Source organism: Mycteria americana, chromosome 6, assembly GCF_035582795.1.
Source record: "Mycteria americana isolate JAX WOST 10 ecotype Jacksonville Zoo and Gardens chromosome 6, USCA_MyAme_1.0, whole genome shotgun sequence".
In the NCBI taxonomy this organism is placed as follows: domain Eukaryota; kingdom Metazoa; phylum Chordata; class Aves; order Ciconiiformes; family Ciconiidae; genus Mycteria; species Mycteria americana.
The window spans coordinates 41,922,767-41,946,429 of NC_134370.1; the positions used below are offsets into that span (position 1 = coordinate 41,922,767).

General features: G+C 43.4%; 1 protein-coding gene across 17 annotated transcripts in view; it reads right to left on the reverse strand.

Moving 5' to 3' along the window:
* Positions 1–9,833: 9,833 nt before the first annotated feature.
* SGMS1 (sphingomyelin synthase 1) overlaps positions 9,834–23,663 on the reverse strand; it is a 106,313-nt gene continuing 92,483 nt past the window's right edge. For all 17 annotated transcript variants that reach the window (XM_075505455.1, XM_075505461.1, XM_075505453.1 and 14 more), the window contains 4 exons: positions 18,729–18,846; positions 14,203–14,356; positions 13,297–13,463; positions 9,834–10,946 (listed from right to left, as the gene is read on the reverse strand). In XM_075505455.1, the coding sequence (XP_075361570.1) occupies positions 10,767–10,946; positions 13,297–13,463; positions 14,203–14,356; positions 18,729–18,846 (619 nt within the window). In that variant the 3' untranslated portion in view covers positions 9,834–10,766. The remainder of the gene's footprint in view (positions 10,947–13,296; positions 13,464–14,202; positions 14,357–18,728; positions 18,847–23,663) is intronic.

The window sequence follows — 23,663 nt, forward strand, 5'->3', positions numbered from 1 at the left end:
GGTCACATTCAGTATTGCCTTTTGACTCAGCAATTTTTGGACTAGCTGGTGGGGAGAAGAAAGATTTACTGATACGTTATCTCCCTGCTGCAATACCAAAGGAACACGCTTGCCCCTGCCATCGGTGGAGAAACAACCTGCTTTGCCGTGTGGGCTGACAGATATCCCTAGCCACCTCTGTGCGGCTGGGAATACCCTGCTTTGGGTCGCAAGGTTGCCTCATATTGTGCACTGGCCTTGGAGGTAACTGAAGAGCCTTGTTTGACAAAACCATGAGCAGTCAATTACTCTGCTGTCAGGGGAAAGGACCTGGGACAGACATAAGCCAGGAGTAGGTTGTGCATTGGCAGGAAGAGCAAGAGCTCTTCCTGAAGGTGCTATTTGCTAGATCATCACGAAAATTTAAGAAATTGGGCTTTAAGGAGTTGGTATAGTAAGACTGGCAGGTGCGTCCTGCCAGTCTCACACCATGAAATGCAAAGAACCGAGGAAAAGACCTCACCGTGGCTCTATAACTCCAGAAAGGACAACCCAGCAAACACTGCAGAGCACTTCGGGACAAGCCAGCAAAGCCCTTGCAAACCTACTTGGTTTGACACCACCACCACACCAACTCATGGAAACACTCAGCTAGTCTTGACTTCTGACAGATGCTCTTAATTTCTCATATGAGACCAGGTACCAGGTTTTAATTACTTAAAAATATTTGACAGGGAGCATTCAGGATATTGTGGATCCTCTCACTCAGTGGGGCTAAACAACATAGATTTGGAAAAACTTTGTAGGTAAACCACGTAAAGAGATCTCAGAGGATAAAATGACGCTATTTTTCCTTTCTTAAAAACATTTCACACATTTGGAAAATTAAAAATATTTTGTTAATGTACCTTTAATTAAAAAAGACAAACTTATAAAGCCACTCACGATTAATGGATCCACTGAAGCAATAAGGCAAAGCTGAGAGAAGGAAACCCAGTAAGCATAGATTTGCAAATGTACATTTCCTTATGCAGTGAAGGTTGTGCTTCCAAATCATTAAGAAAGAGGATTCAAACCACCTCTATATATGATCCTTTAGAAAAAAAAAATTAAATTATGCAAATTTGCTTTAAAATGTAAACCAGTGAAGCATTTGCTTCCCTTTCTGCTCTTCATTTTTTAGTTTCTCACCCCTCCAGAGCAAGACCAGATCATTTCAGAGAACTGACCCTTTCCTCCAGCATCCACATTTCACTTTAAAACCAGCCTACACAAAACCAGCATTTCCTGGTCTCTCAGAGAGCTCGCTTTGTGCAAGCCATCAAAGCTGGGACCATATAAAACTAAGCTCTTCCCTTATAAATGCACAGGAGACCACGATCTTCTCCACAAACCTTCTGAAACGGAATCCCTCCATCCTGGTCTTCCAATGTTGGCGTGCAGGAAAGGCGGTGTGGAAAATCACCAAAGGTACACAAAGGACACCGAGGACTTCCCACCTGTCCTTGGCCTTCCAGGTGCTCTTCCCACAGAAAACTCAAATTTAAGCAGGTCACAGAAGAGAATAAATAAACAGAGTACTTATTAATCTGTTCTGTCCCTTTGCTTTCCTTATTTTTCTCTCAATCCTCATTTTAAACCTGAATTTATCATAGCACTGGCTTTCCCACAGACCACGGAAGGAAAGGATGTAATGCTCCATCAGCGGTGCTTCAATATTGCCTGCTCCACTTAAGGGAAATAGCCTAAAATCTGAGCATTTTTCTCTTCCTCCCCTCTCATTTTCACGCTCCTTCATGTGGTCTCACAGCGTGGTTTGTTCCAGCTTTAATACTTGCTCTTGTCTGAGCTCCTTCCAAACAGAGGCTCAAAGTGGCTTCACTTGAATTTGGCACACGGTAAACGTTCATCCAAAGCCACAACACTCCTTGCAACAATCATTTTCGGCTAACCCGCAGAGACGTGTGAGGTTTCCAGGGGCCAGCCAGGAACGCAGGATGCAATTGCAACAGGAGGCAATTTGTCCCCACCAGGAATAGGGCTGTGTTCGCCATGTCCTACCCAAGCCAAACAAGCAGAAAAAACTTCATCTGTTAAAAATAGTACATAAAAGTAATGCTTTAAGCAGTGAGGATTAAAGGAACGACTGCCTTTGCTGAGGCAGAAGAACAAATCCTTTCTCATAAAGGATCTCTGCTTTTCCGACATGGCTCGTTGTCATTGGGACAGCAACCCAACCATCCCATTTTTCCATGCCCAACAGAGTTGTGGTTGGCAGATTGGAGACATCTCAGCATTAATGGCCCAAAGCCAAAACACATGCTCATTTGCTTTATAATTGAAACTTCATTTTCTACCAGCAAGTCCAGCCCCGTGTTTGGGGTTAAGCACCCGCTTGCTTTGTGCTTGCAAAACGCAGCTGTCTCTTACACTTCCATCTGCTGGATAAGGTGTGGGGTTCTTGAGCATCTTCAAAAGGCCCTCCTGGAGATTCACATCAATTCTACTGCCTTTCTGTTAATTAAACTCATAAAAAAAGGAGTCCAGAAGAGACCCACCAGCTGGTATAACTCACTGCATACAGGGAGCTGGGAAGAGGACAGATCTGCTGCGTAATCTGGCCGAATTTTTGTTTGCCTCTGCTGGGCAGTATCAAAAGGGTGGGTGGGTAATGAAGAGACTGACATTTCCTTTTTTTTAAAAAAAAAAAAAAAAGCAGCAAGCAGCACTGCGTTGCCCAGGCTTTTCTTTATTACACTGGAACATTTTGTGCCACCATCTACAAAATCAGAAAGTCTGGCTGGATTCCTGCAGCCACTGAAACCGGCTGCATCAGCCCTGCATTTTTCTGGGGAGCAAATCTTTTTTTTCCTGGCAAGCCACTGCTGATACTCTGTAGCAGTAAGCAATTCTCCAGCAAGGTCAGGCATGTCGCAGGCCTCATCACTTGGAGGATGGAAACTTTGATTCAAGCCTATTCGCTAAACCACAGCAAGTTCAGCAGAAAATTGAAACCGTCATCTCAACATGGGCATGTTGCTTGTATGGACCCAAGATGTTCACCAATGCCTGGGGATCCTGGATGTGAGGATGGGAAAGAAATTATGAGGCCTCTTAGATAACGTTGTTTGTTTAATAAAGAATGGCCAAAGTCCTTTTTACATGGACGCAGGAGGAATCCTGATGGCTGGAGATAACGTTTCTGCACAGAGCTGTCAGCAAAAAGCTGCTCAGACTTTGGCAAGGACACCTGGGGGGGTGATCCAGGCAGCACAACGTGGATTTTCTTCCCCACCTTTCCTGGTCAAAACATTCACATACCTGCTCCAAGCAGCAGCAGGTAGCTCTGCTGGGTGAAGGGCTGAAGTCATGGACATGATGGCCATGCTCGAGTACAGCCCCATGACCAGGCTGGCACACAGACTGACACAGAAGCACCAAGTGGTAGCAACAAGATCTCTCTCGAGCTCTCTAGTTGGTTGCCCAACACCTGGTACATGCAGTGATTTCCTTCTGGAGCATCTTCTGCTTCCAGTGGCCAATGCAGCAATTCAGGTGTTTCACCAAGATCTCAGCTGGGCTTAAAGCTCCTCAAGTATTTCTTTGGAAAACTTGAGCATGGTGGACAAGTTGCTAGTCCAGGTGGGTATTAGTGCAGCTGCCTTCAATCGCTTCGTGAAACCTGTGGTTCTTCTGGTAAAGTCAAATCTGCCACCCCCGAGCTGGGAGAGCTCGTCCCATTGGGTTCAATGGGAGCTTCGGCTGTGGACATGCCTCTTGCATGCTCACAGGAGCTGTCTGAGCTTGGGCTTGAGCGACACAAGGAAACATGGCTAAAGCCAGCTCTAAATACATCACTTAAGCTCAGGACGCCTTTCTATGGGTACAGGTGAAACCTAAAACTTCAATGGGGAAGCAAGAGGAGGACAAAAGTGATGCCAAAGGGACAGAAAACTAGAAGAGGAGGCCCATGAAGGGCTGCACAACAAAAACCTGCTGCAATCCCAGCACTGGGCTACCCGGCATTCCTTGAGGGCCTGTCCTTACACACGTGCTAAATAGCTGGTTGTGGGGGTGAGGATATTTTCCAGGACAGACACCAACAGCTCTGTGGGACGTGGCATTTGGGTACTTGCATCTTATCGGGAGACAGCATGCTGTGTTGTAGAAACACCACAAGTCCATGCTGTAGCTGAAAGCTGCTCCTGGTAGTGGGATCAGACCTATTTGTGGTGGTAAATGGTGACTTTCCTGCTGGACAACACGGCTGGAACTGCGCATGGAAAGTTTAGGAACGGCAGGTTAAACCTGGGCTTTTGCAAAGGTAGCAAAACTGGAACAATTACAGTTTCTGAACTCAAAAGTCATGCGCAGATCACTGAGTGATAGCTGAACTGAAGGGATATCTACTAAACATTATCAAAATATCCTGGGATACAGTATGAGCAAGGACCTACCCTCCTGCCCTTCTGGACAACCAAGTCCTGGTGATTTTTTGCTGCTGTCTAATACTCAATTGACGTTCAGACATGGGAACACACAAAAATTCCCCAGATCAAGTGCCTTAAATCTACCCACAGATTAAATGCAATGGGTTAAAGGTTCACAACAAACAGAAAATATTTTGGCATCAATCATTTGAAGCAGCAGCAAAAGGCCAAACACACGTTCCCCATCTCACGCGTAATGTTACTGCTTTCAAAATGGAAGCATCCCCCTTACTGCCCCCCTAGCCTGGCTGAGGTTTCCCACAAGCTAAAATGCAGAATGACGTCATAAAGAGGTCACTTGACAAGGCAGGGGCAGGTCATCCCTCCCATGGGATGAACGGGAATAGAAACAAACAGACGTGGAAAAGCACCACATTTTCATTTCCCTGAACAGCAGCACAAACTGAATGACAAGGAGGGCACTGGAGCAAGTATCAAAATCTCTGCCAAAAAGGTGGATTTAACAAAAAAAAAAAAAAGTAATCTGGCTGCCAGATGAAACAGGAAGGTATGTTTCAATCACTGTTAAAATGCAGGCAATGAGTGGAAGTACACTGAAGGGCTAAAAAATAATAAGCCAGAGTATCTCTCACTGCTGGAAGGTACAGAGCTGCATCTTCCAGCCAAAGGGGAGACATCAGTACAGAGAAACAGATAACATCCTGAGATCCTTGCCCACTCCACTTTCCTTTAAGCCTATAAAATATTAAGTGGAAAAGAAAAAACATCACCTTGGAGGGAGAGCCAAGGCTTGCTCACCTGGCAGAGGGCTGCCTGAGCCAAAACCACTCTGCTGGGTGGCGAACGCAAATCCTTGTTCTGCACTCAGACTTGCAGCTCAGACTCATTGCGTCTGACCTGCTCCGCCTGCAAGAAGCTGAGATGAACCAAAATTAACCCGAAACAAAGGGTTGCTCAAATAACTTGTCTGTCAGCATATCTTTCTCCCAGGGAAAAGGAAAATCAGTGGTTACAGTAACTATGCTGTGACCAGCGTGTGCCACAGCTGCAGGCAACCAGTGGTGAAGCCTGAGCAGAAGCAATTATTAGCTGAGTTAGGGAGTACATCGGCCAAAAGTCACCCAGAGCATCATAAATAGGTCCAAAGGAGAGACCTTCAGCTCTGCGGCTGCTTTGCAAAGCCCAGGGAGGGAGATGCATCAAAGCGTTACATGGGCAAAAGTGGGGCTTGGATTAATTGCTTTGACCCTTCCAGGGGGTGAAGGTACCCTGCAGGAAAGCTCTTGCAGCAAGTTGTCCCCATTGTGTTAAAGGTGATGGGACCAACTCCACAGCAGCTGGACCTGGTGACACTACCTGGAGGATTGTCCCCATCATCAGAGAGGAGTGATCAAGGGAGACATCCTTGTTTTGACAGAGGTCTTTTGAGAGCAAAATTGGTTAAGAGATTTCTAAGTCTAAGCTGGCAGCACTTTCAGTGCTTAGGAGTGTAGGAGGCATCAGAAGAAACCCTACAGCAGCAAATTTTGGCTTCAGCCCATCATCTCCGGGCTGAAGCACATTCCCCCAAGCTAACCCATTTCCCCTTTCCCCCTTCACCAACCTACAACGAGATCACAAAGTGGCTAGATGCATTTGGAAGCATTTGTTGGAAAACAAACACTTTGTTGACAACATCATCTTCATTTGCACCCAAAACAGCATTTATCAATCAGAGTCGCTCCTAGGCCCTGGATGGATGTTTTGCTCAAACACGCACAGCAGCAGCCCCATGGGTACAGCCAGCGCTTGCCTGGGATGTGGGAGAACACGGGGAAAGCATCACTCTGAGGAAGAGCCAAGCAGCACGTGCAAAGCAGAGGAGCTCTGGCACAAGATTGGGAAACCCTTCTTACCCCCTGGGCCTGGAGACTGAAAAACAACAATGCAGAATTGGGCAGATCCTTCCCAAGCTAACTCCTGCTGGCTTTTTCTGGGCAAAAATTGGGCAGAAAATGAACAAGGTGGGCTGCTTTATGCCCAGCCATGCCTACACGCCAACCATCTGCCAGCAAGAGTAACCACCAGGGCCGAGATGCTGCTGCTGAAAACCACCTACAGTCAAGTGGGGGGATTCCCGCCTGCTCCCAAACCTTGCTAGAGATCTGCTTATTTATTTAAACAAGGCTGCAGAATGGATGTGCAGAGGATGTCATGCCCAAATCCTGGTGCTCACCAGCATTCCCTGCCAAGCCTACAGCGCACATGGATAACCAGTGACAGAAATAACATTAAGAGGATGCACCAGTCCTGGAAAAATAGATGTTAATTTTCTACAAGGAAGATACATATTCCCATCATGTTACAGAGGAGATGCATGGGAACACCACTCTGCATGATGCAAAGGGTTCATCTCTATTTTGGTCGCCTGCCTGTGGAAGGAGTCCTTATCAAATGGTCACAAAGAAGCCATAAATCCTTCTGGCAAATATCTGCTGCCAGTATCTGCTGAATTGGATGGGAAAAGTTGCCAAAACAGGAACTTGTGGTGGCTTGTCTTTGGGGAGTCCTCTGATACCCCGCACCAGAAGGATAAGCCAATGGGCAATACACTGAGCTGCCCCCTGAATAAAAGCAAGAGAGAGGAGGTTGATGGGCGCCAATTGCCCTTTTCAAAGCATACAGAAAACCAAAAGGATCATTGCCCTTGCTTGGCTTGTGCTCCTCAAAAACCTCCCATTCCTGTATTTTAAGGGTCTTAAAACTTGCCCCACCTGGAAGGACTAAAAGCTAAATCGAGATGAATCTCAGCAACATCAAAGTCCACCCTCCTGACAAAGATCTTAGTTTCTGTTTGTCCAGGACTCAGACAATTGCCAGGTCCTTCTCCATCTTAAGCTGTTCTTTTCCAGCCTTTTCTGGTGGAGATCCCCCTTTCAAATTTCAGCCTCCTGGAATGTGTACTGGACAACATGTTAAGGTTTACCCTCCACACACAAACCAGGCTCCTGTCTGTCCTCCTACAGATGCTCTCAAACTAAACAACTCAATGTTCAATTACAAGTCAAGAGAAGATGGTTTTACTGGCACAATGTGCGAAGAGCCATTAGCTCTGTTTGCTTTGATCAAGGCAGCACAACACTGCATTTCAGCTCTTTTACTGACTTGCTCCACACTGGCACAAGTTTGCTGTGCTCACCTCTCTGATGGGCATCAATGGTAAAGGTCCACGTGCGCCCAAGCAGCACAAGCTTCACTACCCAAGGTAGATGCACACAATGCACCCATGCACCAGTGCCCCAGGGCAAGGGAACAATGTATATGGTGGTCCAGCCTCTAATTGGGAACAGGGTTGCCCCTGAAAGTTGCCCAAGGATATCACCCCAGAAATACAAAGTTCAAAAGGCAAGTGTGGGGGTTCAAAGTCTCCAGGAGACCACCATCACGCCCTTGGCTATGCTTCTCCAGAAAGCGAAGGCTGAAGAATCACTGTAGATGTACCATACCTGAGTGGTTTGGGGGAAATGAAGCTGAAGTGCTCGACGGTGGCAAATTTGGGATGCCCAATCGTTAGCGCAATGCTAAACAATGACCAGTTGCGCTCCACGCACCAATCCCCACAGCATTAGTGCCATCACAAGCCATCGCCCATCTTAAAAAGCTGCTGCTGCCAAGCAGATACTCACAGGGAAGGAGAAGAACAAGGCAGCACAAGCACCACGGTCTGGAGTTAACACTGATGCACAACAATTTTGTCCCATAGCTATTCCCTTCGTCCCCTCCTCCAGACTAGGCAGCACCCAGAGCAATGCCACACTGCTGAGCTCCATGTCCCTGCTTGCCCAGACTTATTTCTCAAGACAGCATGCTTTACCAAAGCACAGCTCTGCTGTGAAAAAAATGAAACCTTGTTTAGCAAGATCCATGCAGTAAGTCAGACACTACAATGCAGAATTCAGCAGATTCCATTTAATGTCATGTGCATATATCCATACATTTACTTATGTCAATGGTTTTGATGTGCATGATGCCAGGTCTTGAAAAATCTACTCACTCATTTACATCTGGGAGCATGAATTCTCTCAAGCCATCATCTCTGAGTGGGTTTGCTTTTTTTAAAAATTGATGCAACTTTGCAACTTTGCAACTTTGCAAATGATCTTTGCAACTATGTCAACCACATAGTTGCAAAGATAATACTGTGAATTGAAGGTAAAGCATGCAGAGCTGATCCCTAAAATTTGCAGACAGCTCTGCAAACGCTGTTGCAAAGGGTTTTGCCAAGAAGCATGGGACATGAAGAAATCCCCTCCCTCCCAGGGAGAAAGAGAACTGATAAGAAATGGGTTAGTCTTGCTTAGCATCCCAAGCAACAGCGAGGCAAAGCAGCAGAAGTAACACCCCATCAATTCTTCAAGTAAGTGTTTGGCCAAGGCTGAGGAACAGGGCAGAGAAGTAGAGATAAACCATCCACCAAAAAAAAAGAAAAGAAGAAATTACACTTCTTTCACCACCACATACTCACAGAAATTTAACTTTTTTTTTTTTTTTTTTTTTTTGTCATTTAAGTGACAGGACTGATAGATCCTGGGGTCATGATGGATGTTTACCCTGCAATGTGCTCCGTCCCAGCAGTTTTGGGGTAGATTTTTCAAGCCCTGGTGATGGCTCCCAGGAAGGCTTCTCCCATCCGCTCCCAGCTCCCACATGATCAGAATCTATTGCATAGCATTTATTTCAGATAAGGCACTGTTTTGCCCAATGCAAACAGCAATTCGAAATCAATGGAGTTTCCATACAGTCCAAATTTGATGGCCTACAGTGCAGTAACACATAAAATTAAAGGCAAGGTTTGGAAGAACAAACCCAGCTTTAAATTTAAACTTAATATTAAAAAGATAAAGGAAAGTACATTTTTCAAAAGCCTTTTTATTTTCCTTCACCATTGTTGTTTTACAATACAAATATCACCTTGTGAATACACAAAAACCCTACAGAAGATAACTCTGCTTCACGTAAAATACAGAATGGATATATATATATATTTATATATATATTTTCTCTTCTTCATTCTTTAAAAAAACTATTTTGTTCTGCACATTGGCAAGTTTAGGATAGAATACTTCCCCAAACATACAGTATGTATGGTAGGAGTGAAACTTATAATTACATGCAGTTTCTGCACAAATATTTTAAAGAAATAGATTATCTTTGTTGTTTTTCAACAACATTTCAATACGGGATGGAGAAACCATTCGTAGTTCACTCAGTGATCATTTGTAAAATTCTTAAAAAACAGGAATTCATGGCTGTTTTTCTTTTTAAAATACAGCTACCAAGTAGACAATAAAGTGATACCTTTTAGTTTGACCTGCCCACAATGTGTGAGCAAGATCGGACCCTTTTTATTTGGTTTTTCCCCCCCCCCCTACACATGGCAATTTCAACATTATAAGCAAATTTCCAGTTTAATTTAGCTATAAATGCAAAAATTAGTAATTATACAGTATATATAATTCTGCTTTCATGGAATACTTTATTTTAAATAAAAACATTTAAGACTGCCTACTGACCATACAATCAAGACAAGAAAGGCACTAGAAACATAGACAAATCTCTCTCTCCCAAGAAGCATTTTCTTTAAATTTTAACTCTCTATTCTTTGACATGTAAAAATCTTCTTAAATTTAATTTTCATACACATTTTGAAAAATAAAGTTAGGAAATACTTAGAAAATCACTTTACAACTTTTTTTTTTTTTTTTTTTGCACTTTTTGACACAGTCACTGCAGATTCTACAAAATCAAGATTACCAAACCTTCCTGTGTCTTATCATCTTATTCGTAACACGGTGCAACAGGTAGAAAGATTTCTCAATTTTACCCAAGGCAGGTATTTAGAAACCTTCATATAGTCATTTGCTAGAAAATGGCTTACAGCCCAATCTTTGGGGCAAGAGATATGAAAAGTATGTTTTCCCAAGAAAATAATATGTTTTATTCCCAGACCTGACTGGAAAGACCAGAACTTATGATATAAAAGCTTTCATTTATGCTGTCGCATCATATACAAAGGAACATGGTGATGGATAAATGTAAATCCCAAATCTATTAACAAGAAATGTATAACAGTGCATGGTAAGTTAAATTTTCTTTATTGTTGTCCAACGCAGATCCTTTGGAGAGAAAAAAAGATCACAGTGCTTACCAGGTAACTGAATAGGTTAAGTCAAGGGAACTGTTAAAAGAAAGGGTTAGGGAGCAGTTGATTTTTTTTTTTTATGGCATCTTCTCGTATGGAGTTCTTAGCACTTGGGACAGGTCCTTTCCCCCCCCATTTTGTCTGTCGACACGCTGTTATGTGTCATTCACCAGGCGGCTGTATTTCACCTGCCTGCCCCGGTGTAGCACCGGCCAGGGGAAGGGCCAGTGGTAGGAGCGAGGTACAATTCCTTGGACATTCTTTTCAAAGTACTGGAAGGGCTTGTACCACCACACCCTTGCAAGGAGGTTAGTTTGGGAAGCTTCTTTTAGCACCTGCACAAAGATAATCAGAAAAAAGGAGAATTACAAAGAAGCACGTCACTTACTTGCACGACTTCATTGCACGTTGCTTGCTACCGTTCATAAGTGGTGTCTTGCTTACAACTGCTTCCAAAAATCTCTCGATATCTAGAAACACCTCCCAAACAGATCTGCATGGACAAAGATCAAGAGGAACCAAGCTACTTTTCCACAGCCTCCCTGTGCACACCAAACGTTGCTCCCAAGTGAGGCTCACCCTTGTTTCCAAGACTTCAGCTGTTCAATGGTCCCATAGGAAAAGAATGAATGGCCCAAAAGATCAGTCTCTCCTCTCTTTTGGGAATGAAAAAAAAAAACCACCCAACCCAAAGCACAGTTGTTTCTATAAGTATCTCTGAAATTACATGTAGCTTAAGAATCGCTTTGGAGCCCAGCTGTGTGCCTACAGAGCAATGAGTAAGGCATGCCTCAATCTATCCGGAGGAGCTAATAAACCCTGCCCTGCCCTCCACATGTTCTCAAACCGCCCCCATCCACCCTTTTGCTTCTCCTAGCCATGAGCAAGCCACAGCTGAGCCACAAGGAGTCGGCAGGCACCGAGGGAGTTATCCAACTACCCTGCTGCACATTTTCAATGCCAGAGCAGGGAAGCATTGTATCAGCTCACCGGAAAGTGCAAGCATGGGGCTTGTACGCTAAGCTTTCTTTCCATGTCATAAACTCACATGTAAAATAAATCCGCATTAGCCCTAGTGGGCTTTTCCTTTTAATTTTAAGGTCAGACAGAAGCCACAGCCCTCTGCACATGGAGCAGCACCAGGAAAGAGAGACTAGCACACAAATGTGTACTCAGGTAAGATTCCAGGGATCGGCATTTCCCAACATGTCAGCAGCTTAGGGAAGCAATGTTGAGCCATCTTCTGAGTCACATCATGCATCAAAATAAGTACATTTCCATACAGTAAGGCAAAGGGCTTTTCTGAAGCAAGTCCTCATTAGCACTCAAGGCAATCCTGACTTCAGTAGCTTCCAGCTTGGAAACACGGCCACTCAGCACCATTGTTTAGACAGAGCCCAGGAGCAAATTCAAAGCACGGAAGTCAGTTTGGTGCTGTATGACAAGAGTTACGAAGTCTGGGCATAGATTGCTATCGAACACAGTGGTTCCCAAACTGACTGAAAATCAAAGTGCATTCCTTGCAATTAGGCATTTGGTGGTAAAAAACTGTGGTGTATTGCTTCAAGTAGCATCAAAACCACTGAAATAATATGACATGGTAGCTAAAAGACCATGATATTATCTAAAAATCTGTACCATCACAATATTAACTGATTTCCTATCATCATACCAGGTCTTTCTTAAACATAATTAAGTGGAGTCATATGCAACAGATAAGCAAAGTATCTTTCTCCACATTGCACAGAAAATATTTGGACACCAATTTGCTGTTACAGACCAAAGAGTAAGTTTCTCTTAACTCACTAGGTTTTTCCCATGGATAACAGTCTTGCGCATTTTCTCTCACATTCCTCAGCATTGTAATCTCATCTCTTATTGATCTAGTTCACTGGCAGGAAAGTAAGAATGACGAGAATGACATGAGACCTCATTTGGACTTCTTCATTCGACCTTTGAATCATTTACCACTGCTCTCTTGTTGAGTATTACAAACCATGCTTTGCCCTCTCCCATCAAGTGCTGTGTCTCCTCCTAAGCAGCTGCTCATTCTCAATATTTCCCTCATCACCCTATTTTTCATGCCTTCCCAGACATAGGCCTTAGGACAGGAGCAGCCTGTTCTCTGCTGCACTACCCTCCAAAAGGAAAACATTTCCCTTGGTCAGGGGAACTTACCGCCACTTGGAAACACTTTGAAAAACTGGCTCATTTTTAGTGAGGCCTCATACTATTCTTCAAGAGACCAGTCATCTAACTAAACGGCACAAGCCACAGAACACAAGGAAAACCCAGTTGGCTTCAACAAAAAAACCGCAAAACCTCAAGGCAAAAGAATCCCACCACATCTGAATAGTTTGCTCTGCTATCACAAAACTGGCCAACCAGCCCAAATTCAGAAGGACTTCAAAAACTGAGGTTACACAGTGGAAGCAGAGAGGCTTGCCTGCCTGGGGGTAGACCTTCAGATATTTTTGCAGTCAAGATGCAAGATGAACCCAACTGATGACGCCTCTGTCTTTCCTGCAAACCCAATGTGAGAGGGGAAGAGCGGGATGCTCCACAAGACACAGGTGAGTCCATTCCTACTCCTGCAGAAAGACTCAAGGCAAAGTGTGGATATTTGCCCACCACCACACTACGGCAAGCGGAGCCACGCGGATCCAAAGACTGGGAGAAACTCACTTGCTGGTTGGCCATTGTGTGATACCACCAGAAAAGTCTTGTAGTGATGTAGTAAGCCACCACCACGTCCACAGTGTAGTGGTCATGAGCAAGGAGGATGCAGAACATCCCAACCATGCTAAGTGCCCAGCAAAGCCAGTGATACCACCAGAGTCGCCGTGGGGAATCTGGAAAGAAGCACAAGCAGTGATTATTTCAAAGTGTAACATTATCAGTGTGCAAGACCATTGCTGTAATTAGCAGAGGATGCGGACTGCAATCCTGGGTGGGTAGTGCGATGCCTGCATTAAGATTAAGAGCAGGAATGCTGAGATCACAAAATAAGTATAATTCTCTTAAGGTATAACTTAAAATTGTACTCAGGGGTAATCAGATCCTTGGAAAATAGAGAGATTATGAAATCTTTGAGAAACAGGTCCAATACATAACAATATACTATACCATGGTCAGTAAAATTAACTGATTTGTATTTCAATATTGATTCTACACAGATGGCAATCCATTCCTCTTGCCTTTCATAAAAGATATATGCATACATTAAGGCCTGATTTCTCCAAAATGAGCAACCTTGCATTTAGCATGGCATTCATCTCTCTCTAGACTAGGAGACACATACTTGAAATACCATTCATCAGGCAGTATGCAATGAAGGTTTCAATTATATTCTAAACAAAATTTTTTTGAAATAAAATGCTTAATACAGACATCTATATGGTAGCGTTTTATTTTGTCACCAAAGTTTTCTTTTTCAGTAAGCCCTATGTCTTTGAAGTTCTATTATTTTTATTTAATTGAAAAAGCATGCATTTTTACTTTAACTGTATTTACCGGTAAGCACAACTATAATTCTTCAATTAGCAAGGAATTATACAACAGGAAATTCCATATGAACAGTAACAAACTTACACTCTTTGATAAATAAGTATGTAAGAGTTAATATGACGGTGTGACCGCTGTACAGATAGTCGCCGCACATGTTGTGGGATCCCGTGATGGACAATCCTCCACCAGCAATCAATTTCATTATCCTTCGTAGATGAGATTCCCAGTCTCCAAAAAGCTGGTGGAAAAATAAAACATAAAAGCACAGTAAAATATCAGTGCTAACCTTTTAGAGTTTAAAGCAATGGTATTAGCCAGCAACTTTGCCTTTCACAGAATCACAGAATCATATAGGTTGGAAAAGACCTTTAAGATCATCGAGTCCAACCGTAAACCTAACACTACCAAGACCACCACTACACCATGTCCCTAAGCACCTCATCCAAATGTCCTTTAAATACCTCCAGGGATGGCGACTCAACCACTTCCCTGGGCAGCCTGTTCCAATGCTTGATAACCCTTTCCGTGAAGAAAAATTTCCTAATATCCAGTCTAAACCTCCCCTGGCGCAACTTGAGACCATTTCCTCTTGTCCTATCACTTGTTACCTGGGAGAAGAGACCGACCCCCACCTCTCTACAACCTCCTTTCAGGTAGCTGTAGAGAGCGATAAGGTCTCCCCTCAGCCTCCTTTTCTCCAGGCTAAACAATCCCAGCTCCCTCAGCCGCTCCTCATAAGACTTCTGCTCCAGACCCTTCACCAGCTTCGTTGCCCTTCTCTGGACTCGCTCCAGCACCTCAATGTCCCTCTTGTAGTGGGGGGCCCAAAACTGAACACAGTATTCGAGGTGCAGCCGCACCAGTGCTGAGTACAGGGGCACGATCACTTCCCTACTCCTGCTGGCCACGCTATTTTTGATACAAGCCAGGATGCCATTGGCTTTCTTGGCCGCCTGGGCACACTGCTGGCTCATATTCAGGCGGCTGTCAACAAACACCCCCAGGTCCTTCTCTGCCAGGCAGCTTTCCAGCCACTCTTCCCCAAGCCTGTAGCGTTGCATGGGGTTGCTGTGGCCCAAGTGCAGGACCTTGCACTTGGCCTTGTTAAACCTCATACAATTGGCCTCAGCCCATCGATCCAGCCTGTCCAGGTCCCTCTGCAGAGCCTTCCTCCCCTCAAGCAGATCAACACTCCCACATAACTTGGTGTCATCTGCAAACTTGCTGAGAGTGCACTCGATTATTCAGTTATTCTCTGTTTTTGTTTTGATACACAAGATCAACCAGTAAATCCACAGCCTTTTCCAAAAGTTAGAATCACATTTCTAGAGGGAAAAAGACTGGATTGAGACATGAGTTTATTTTTTTATTGATGCTTTGCATCAATTATAGCTAGTGTACATGTGAGCACAGGCTGTATGCACCTCCATCCATTTGTCTAAAATATTATTTTATTTGAAGTAGTCAATGTATGAAGAATCAAGGAAATTATTACAAGTTCCCTATAAATACAATATCCCAAAGGACTACTGTTTTTTCCTACGCTGACAATATAGATTGAAAAAGCACAGAAAAAAGGCAATTTTATTTACACACACATTTGTGTATGCATATACATGTGTAAAAAACCTTTACACCAGGCCACTTCCAGTTGCAATGAAAAACATGGCATCTTTTCACTATAATACCAAAGCAAAAAACTGGTCCAAAAGTTGTTAAGCTCCTGTCAGTGGCTACACTCAGAGTGCTACACTTACGGCAAAACAGGTAGGCGAGCAAAAATTGTTTGCTATATTATTTATAAGTACTTATTGCTGCTATCATGTAAAGGCGTAATCTTTGTCCCAGGTCTTGTTGGCAACCTTTGCTAATGCTCGCAGCTGTGCAGGAAAGTTATTTTTAGTGGGAATCTTCAAGCAGAGCTAATGGGTTCACATCTCTTTTTACGCATTATATTCTTGCACTGGGATATACAATGGGAGTGTGTGTGTATATGTATGTATATATACATATATATGAACCTCACCTATATACAGTGAGGTTCAGAATAATGACTCTTGGAAAACCTATGACTTCTGTAATACCGTCTCAAAAATCCAGCTTCACCACTAAAAAGGAATTAAAAATATTTCCAGCTATAGCTAGAATGGTCATGTTCTCTAAACATCTGTTTTTCCTTCTGTTCAAGAGGCAATGCACTCTAAAATAAATCAAGCTTAATTTAATTCATCTTGTTCATAACAGCACAGGCCCTACAGACAATAATCCAACAGAAAACAGGATGACCTGTCCAAGCTGTACATCCAGCTGCCAAAACCCAGATTCAATGCACAGAAGAGAGTATCTCACTCCAAACTCTAAAGCCTGCCACCGCCCCCCACCTTGGAGAGTCTTCAAAATCATTTCTTTCCACTTAACATTTCAAAAGAAACATACATGTTGTTTGTCAGAGCACAGTCTCAAACTTCTACGCTGGCTTTAACTCACACAATCCATGCGAGCAATGGGGACATTCCTCCACACCCAATGCCTTTGCTCTGACCCACCTCCAACCCATGATGCTAGCTCAGACGGTATTTCTGAAAAAACTTCAATTTGCCTTCGGAAAGCCAAATCAAAGCAAACCAAGTCCTTGTGGTGAGGACACCCCTCTCCCTCTTCCCAGGTGACTGAAGGGCAGCTGGCACTGTCCCAAGACTTTGCTTTTGCCACTCCCAGCTCTAAAACAAGCCCAAATGTTAAACAAATCCACAAACAAAATGTATGCTGTGGGACAAGCACAACCAGGATGTACTGAGCACTGCTGGGACCCAACAAGAAGCAGGAACCATCTGAGCTCAAAGTAGCAGGACTAATGGATCAATGCACGTGACTACACGTGTTCTGCATCCTTACCTCATTTTATGAAGTTTCAAAATCCATGGTAACCATTTAACAGTCAGAAGGAGACACAGATCCCCCTCGCTGGCCATTATAGGCATGTTTTTCTTTTATTTTAAAGCTCAGTCTTGCTTTAAGAAGTGGAAATTATTAATTTCTGACAGATTTAAACAGGGTCTTTGCAGCAATTAAACATTTCCTGCTAACAGTTCCTTACAAAACATTAAAATGGTCCCCAAAGCCCACTCTTCACAATCATATATAACTCAATAAGGTGTTGAGAGGTTATTCTTTTCCCACCAGTATATTTATAGCTTTCAAGAAAGCCCAGCTAATCCTTAGTTTTATTGGGGCAATAGAAGAGCATAACATAGGCTTGTCTTTACTTGAGTAATGAGTCGGACTTGCCAACACTGTAAATTTCCAAAAATGGCAGATTTACTCACTTCAGCCCACAAATACCTGTGTTCTTGTGTTCTTTCTTTTTTAATTTCATAATGGCTGACTGATCAAATACAGTGTTGACTCCTCTCCCACTTACTTCTCTTTACAAAAGACCTCGGTCCCTCAAAAAGCCACACGTGGCTTGGCAAACGCTCTGCCTTGTCAAACAACCGGCGTAGCACATTCATTGCCCTTATTTCCCTGAGGAACTGAAGTGTTTCAGCTTTGTTTGTATGTATCAGCAATCCTCACCAAAACAGCAAGAGCACGTGTACCGAGTCGAATCAGGATTTTACTACCCGTCATCTAACTTACGGCTGTGCACACAAAGCCGTTGAACTGTGTGTGCAGTAGATATTTCACAGAAATTACTCCCCTCCCCCCCCCCCCCCCCTTCTCCTGCTTAAATCAAGCTATAGCACAAACAACTCCAGGAGGGGCATGGAGATGAACCACTATGGAGAAAGAGCACTCGCGTCTAACATACGCACCTTGCTCCCTACCATAGAAGTCCAGTCCGTACTAGACTGCATTTCCCTACCACAAACAGCACGTTGCAGTAAGGACCATGCTCACACCAATGCCTGTGTGATAGGAGATGGATGCAACGCCACCATCCCTGTCCCATCTCCACTTCGAGCACATCAATTACCCTTCAAGGCTGACTACAAGGGTCTTGCCTAAGCACCTCTGTCTCAGTAGCCTGGTTTCAGCCAGGGCTTTCGCAAGCCCATTTTATTCCTCGGCACAACAAACAGGAGTCAGTGCTAGACTGGGGAGGAGGTGGCAAGTCCTTGTGCTAACACAATTGCAAAAATACATGCAGGGACAAACGGCTGCAAAGGAGACAGAGTTTCACCAGCCTTGGAAAAGTCTCTCTGGGCCACTGCAAATACAATCATACTTGGATTTGACACACTGAAGTGTTGAGAAAAAAATGAGTCACACATGGCACCTCCACAGGTTGCACACCTTCAACTGCTTCAGTGGAGATACAAAAATGCTGATCGTGCAAATTAGTTGAAAATACTACAGAAATTGCATAGATTAGCGCTTTGAAAAGGGTGGGAATGCCCTGCACTGCCCTGCACTGCCCCAAAGCAACAGTCAACACCTTCACCGAGAGGGAAGCTGATGATCTGCAGAAGGACATCCCCATCATGCCAAACTGGTATTTTCAAATTAGTAACAATTATTGAGAAAGTGTTGCTCACAGTTTTGGTAACAGCAGGACAAGGGGAAAACATACAGATTAAAATATGGAAAGGCAGCCAGAAGAAGTTTACCTTTGGAGAACACTTGAAATGCATGCCAGGTACTGGGAGTGTAGTCACATACATTGTAATACACCGATATAGGTATAGTGTGCCAACTATACAGAAAAATCTTCTGCTAATTATAGACCTAGAAGAAAAAAAAAAGAGGAAAAAAAAAAAAGGAGGTCACTCAAAGCAAACAAAATAGGCAAAAGGTAAATAAAATAAACTTCCAACTGTTCTCTTCTCGATGCTTTTGAAACTTTTGACAGTATCAGCTTACACCTGAGAATACTGAATTACTTTACAAATATTCCCACACTTTACAGGTCAGAAACACAAGAGCAACTCAACTAACATTACCCATGAAGGTGATTACAGGAAATAGAAGGATTAGAATACAAAAGCCTGTACAGATTTAGCGTTGAAGACATTAAAAGGGATTTCATGCCCCACACCCCTCCATTAGCTTTGAGCGGTCACTAATTTGCTATTCAAGGCAGGGGAAAAAGTTACAATATTTTCATTGTAAGATGAAAAGGAGTAAGTTTATTTCAGCTGACACACAAATTTAGTAATTACAAAGGGCTGCTTGAGAAGAAATTGGTTGTATGACCCAAATGAGTGAGAATATATCTTTCCTGAGCAGCATTAAAGAGGAAGAAATTCACATAGCAACAAAACCTCTGAAATACAAATTTAGAGCTGCATTGCCTACAGGACAGGGTGTTTTCACCAGGAAGCCACTCTCAAGGCAAGCAGCCATAGCTGCAAAGAGATTTATTCATTGAGGGCTGCCAGTGAGTCACTGACGTACGCAGAGAGGGCAGACGGAATTTTGGGGTACCGTGATGCAGTTCTGCAAAACCAGCAAGAACACATGGGGTAAAGAGCTCCAGCTTTGACTCAGGAGTGACAGCCAGCCCCAAAACTGGCCCGTTGAGTTTCACTCCTACGTACCAGCTAATAACATCACAAAGGAAAGAGCTATGACAATTAAACCCCTTCTGGCACATCCATCAGGACGGGAACAACCTCTATCTCAGCTCGCATAGAGTTCAGCAAAGAGAAATCGCTGCCAACATTACAAAAATCAAGGGCAAATCCAGTTACAGCAGTTCATGACCTTAACCACATCAACCCTTTGCATCCTGCTGGTTACAGACCCTGTTGGTTTTGGTCGATTCTAAATTGTTATTTACAGTTATGGTCATTTGGGAATTACAAAGCTTACAACACAAGCTGCAAGTTCTGGCATTCATTTGTTGCTATTTTGAAGCATTCACTTTTTAAAAAATAGTATTTCTATCAAGCCAAGCTCTTTCGAAGCTCAAAATTGCCCATCTTTTTTATTTTTAATAGCTTTCGGCAGAGTTATTAAACTGTAGTGCTCTACTCTCAGAGGAGTATGACTTTGCAGTGCCAGATCAGTAACAACTTGAGTGTCTTAATTTATCAGAAAAGCTTCAACTATTACACTGTAAATGCATTTTGCACTCAAGTGCCCACTGCTATTGAAACACAGTATTTCATATTTTTTCTTCCCCCTCCTGGTGTAAACATGGACAAAGCTGGGAGTTAAAAATTATATGTTATTAACATATCTCCATGGACTGAAATTTAAGGGTGGAAGGTACCATGCCATTGGGGCAGTGGTTTTCCTGTGCATTTTGTATGGCAAATTTTTCTCTCAGAAGGTTGATCCAATAAAGATTTCACACTTGTGCCTGGCTTTTATAACCAGACATGAACTTACTTTTCTTTATAACCTCGTATAATGACAAACAGGGGGGTTGGGGATTAAAGACGGAGCAGCACTGTATTTCAAGAGACCGAAGAAGCGTCAGTGTTTTATCGAGCACTGAACGTTTTTTTGTTTAAATAAAAATTACCGACAAACCTACTTGATTTAGCTAGATTTAGCAGATTTTAGCTTAGGGGAGTCTGTGTCAAAGTGCTCTGTACTGCAATATAAAAAAAATTTAAAAAGCCTATATTTTCCTTTTGCAAAGGGATTTGTGCATGTGTGCATGTGTGATTACGAGCCAGCTAGCAAATACAACCTCTAAGCTTATTACTGGCCAAGACAACTTTTATTACAACTACCCAGACCTCACCTAACGGTGGCAGCCAGCATGCTGCTTTTTCAATCCTATGAGTGTGCAGGCTGAATCAGATGTCAAGCATGGCCAAAAACCAGCATTGTACTTCTCCCAAAACATCTAGGAATGCTTCCCAGAGAAGTTAATTCTGCCTCAGGAGTTTGCCTGGACTCCTCGAGCTCCCCGCGGTACCTGAGGAAAAAGGCTTGGGCAGCCAGAGTCCCCAGCCAAGACCTGCACACCTACCCTGCTCCTGCTTTCTGGTGAGAAGCCAACCCAACCCAATGCCATGGACAATATTCTGTATAGATGTTCAAAGAAAGCTGTCACCGATTTCCTCACAGCAAATCTAGTGCCTTACACCGAAGCCAGCTAAAAACTCTGGTCTCTGCCTGAAAGTAACATTAATTTTCAGGCAAGAAAGCAGTAACAGGGGCCAAGGGAAACCCTGCACTGTGGTTAGCTGGACAGACACACCCAACACCCTCTTCCATTTTGGCCCCAACTTTGCAGTCCAACAAAGATGACGTGTAGGTCCTATTCAACATCATCATGCAATCCCTGGACTAAACAAGGAAGACCTGAGTGATCAGCATCATGAATGACACATCTCTGTTGTCCTTCATTGTTTGGAAGAACAGCAGGCTCTGCTTGGACGAAATCAAGTTATCAGCAAATAATGGATCTGGTAGGATAAGCAATAGGAATGTCACTGCTTGGCAAAGAAAAGTGTTTCAAAAAGTCTGCAACTATGAAGCTGCCTCCTTCAGTTAAAGGTTCAACCCAGCCACTGGCTGCAATTCAGCTCATGGGTAACAATGCTGCTGGTTCACCAGTGACCCTGAGCTTGTACTTGGAGACATCCGTGAATGGTATCTCTATCATCTGAGTAGGTGAGGAACCAGGTCTCATCCTGCCCAGCAATCACCTGGCTTCACGTCTTATCTTCAGATCTCGAATGGAGTGTGGCAATGGCTATCCCTGACACCATCAGAGGTCAGAGAAGTGAGGAAGGTCTAGCTGGCTTAATTCCCTCTCTTTATTCTTGAATTAAGTTTCAAAGGGAGGTGATAACCCACACCAAAAAAGTGAGTCAGCTCTTTTAGTAGCACTTAGTGGTTCACCACCCAAAGCCATGGGAATGAGGTCCTCCAGATAAAGCCACCTCACTGGGCTCCTGTTCCCATGAGCACCTCTCCCGTTCTTCCCTTTCTGCTGCTTACCAACAGCTTGGGCCTCTCTGACTTCGACACCTCTGCTCATTGACATAAAAGACAACTTTTGGTCTCCAAAGCATTACATGACCAGTACACACACTGACCAGCGCTGACCAGCTATTCCAGGGCAGATACTGGGAATGGAAAGCTCTGCAACTCCCTGACATCTTCCCCTAACACCAGAAAGAGCCCTTCTAAAGCAAGTAAAAATGAACACATCAAAGCAAATGGGGACAGGGTGGAACCTTCACATCTATCAACGATACCAACATACTTTATCAACACCATGTCTCACTGCTTCGAAATCCCCACAGACCTTATGGACTCTGCTGTTCTTAATCTAAAGACTCTGCTTAGCTCCATCAAAAGTTTTGATCCCTCATATTTTCCTATTAAGCTGACACCCCATTCTTGAGAGCAATCCCATGTCACCTTGTCTAGATGCTTCCCTTGGTTTTGAACAACATTTATGCTCAGAGACCCCAAGAAAGTTACTGGTCCCCCATGTTCACGATAGGCAGCTGAAGCAGTGGGGAGAGGAGCTGGAGTGCAATTGGTAGCACTGCAGCTACCAACATAAGAGTGATTCTGAAGCTTACAGCCATAAACAAAACAAGAGGCCAAGCCAGGGTAAATCCTTCCTCCTGTACATATATGCACATTTAAAAAAAAAAAAGGCAATTACATAGTTTTTTATGGTCCTATAATAGCAATAAATTAACCATTCTACATTCTAGAAACTTTCCTTTAAGGAACGCCACCTCTGTAAAAGCGTACAACTGTTTTAAAATTTCACCTGATAAAATACATTAAGTAGAGAAAATATGAATAAACCATCATCTCAGTCTTGTGGATTACTTAAATATTTGTCACATTCCTATGGAAATCCACAGCTGTGTTGCACAAGGGTATCCTGCCCCAGCTTAGCAATTCTTTCTTTTCAAGCTGCCTGTACCTTATGAAGCTGGTGAACCACATGCTTATGTTTAAGTTTTAATGTTTTTCTCCATTATAAGGGCAAGTGATCCATTGGCCTCTGTTTTTAATTCTTTTAAAAAGGGAAATCTGTAATTCTAAGGTTATTACAAAGTCCTGTGAACAGAAGGATCTTGTATTTCACACGGTGGGGCCCAAATTACTTTCCTTCCTCAGTTTCCTACATAGGAGTCACAAAAAAGATTCAGTGAACAGGTAAAGAATGAGATTATGTATTAGCAAAGGAGACCCTCTTTGGGCTGGGCAGCTGTGGGGACATGCTTGTGCCTGGTTTTTTAAAAGAAAGGTGATATGCCACCTCATACTGCTTAAAGCCACTTGACTTTGAACGCTTCATTCACAGCCATGGCAGCACAAGGGTTTATATCAAACACTCATGGTAAGGCAGCCCAAGCTGTGGATTTACGGCAGTATAAATACCCTAAATTAAACATCTGCATGCACTCTGCAGAGGGTAAGTGGTAGGTTACTTCCATTGGCAGGCAAATTCACCCTGGCAATTCTGACCAGTATGAGCAAGGAGGCAGACAACCACTAAGACCTTGCAAATTCACTGGGTATCTATGCTTTTGCATATTTTATGATTAGCTTTTGACATACTTTGTGTTTGACATTATCTGTCCCATCTAATGTCAAGCAGAAAATGTACT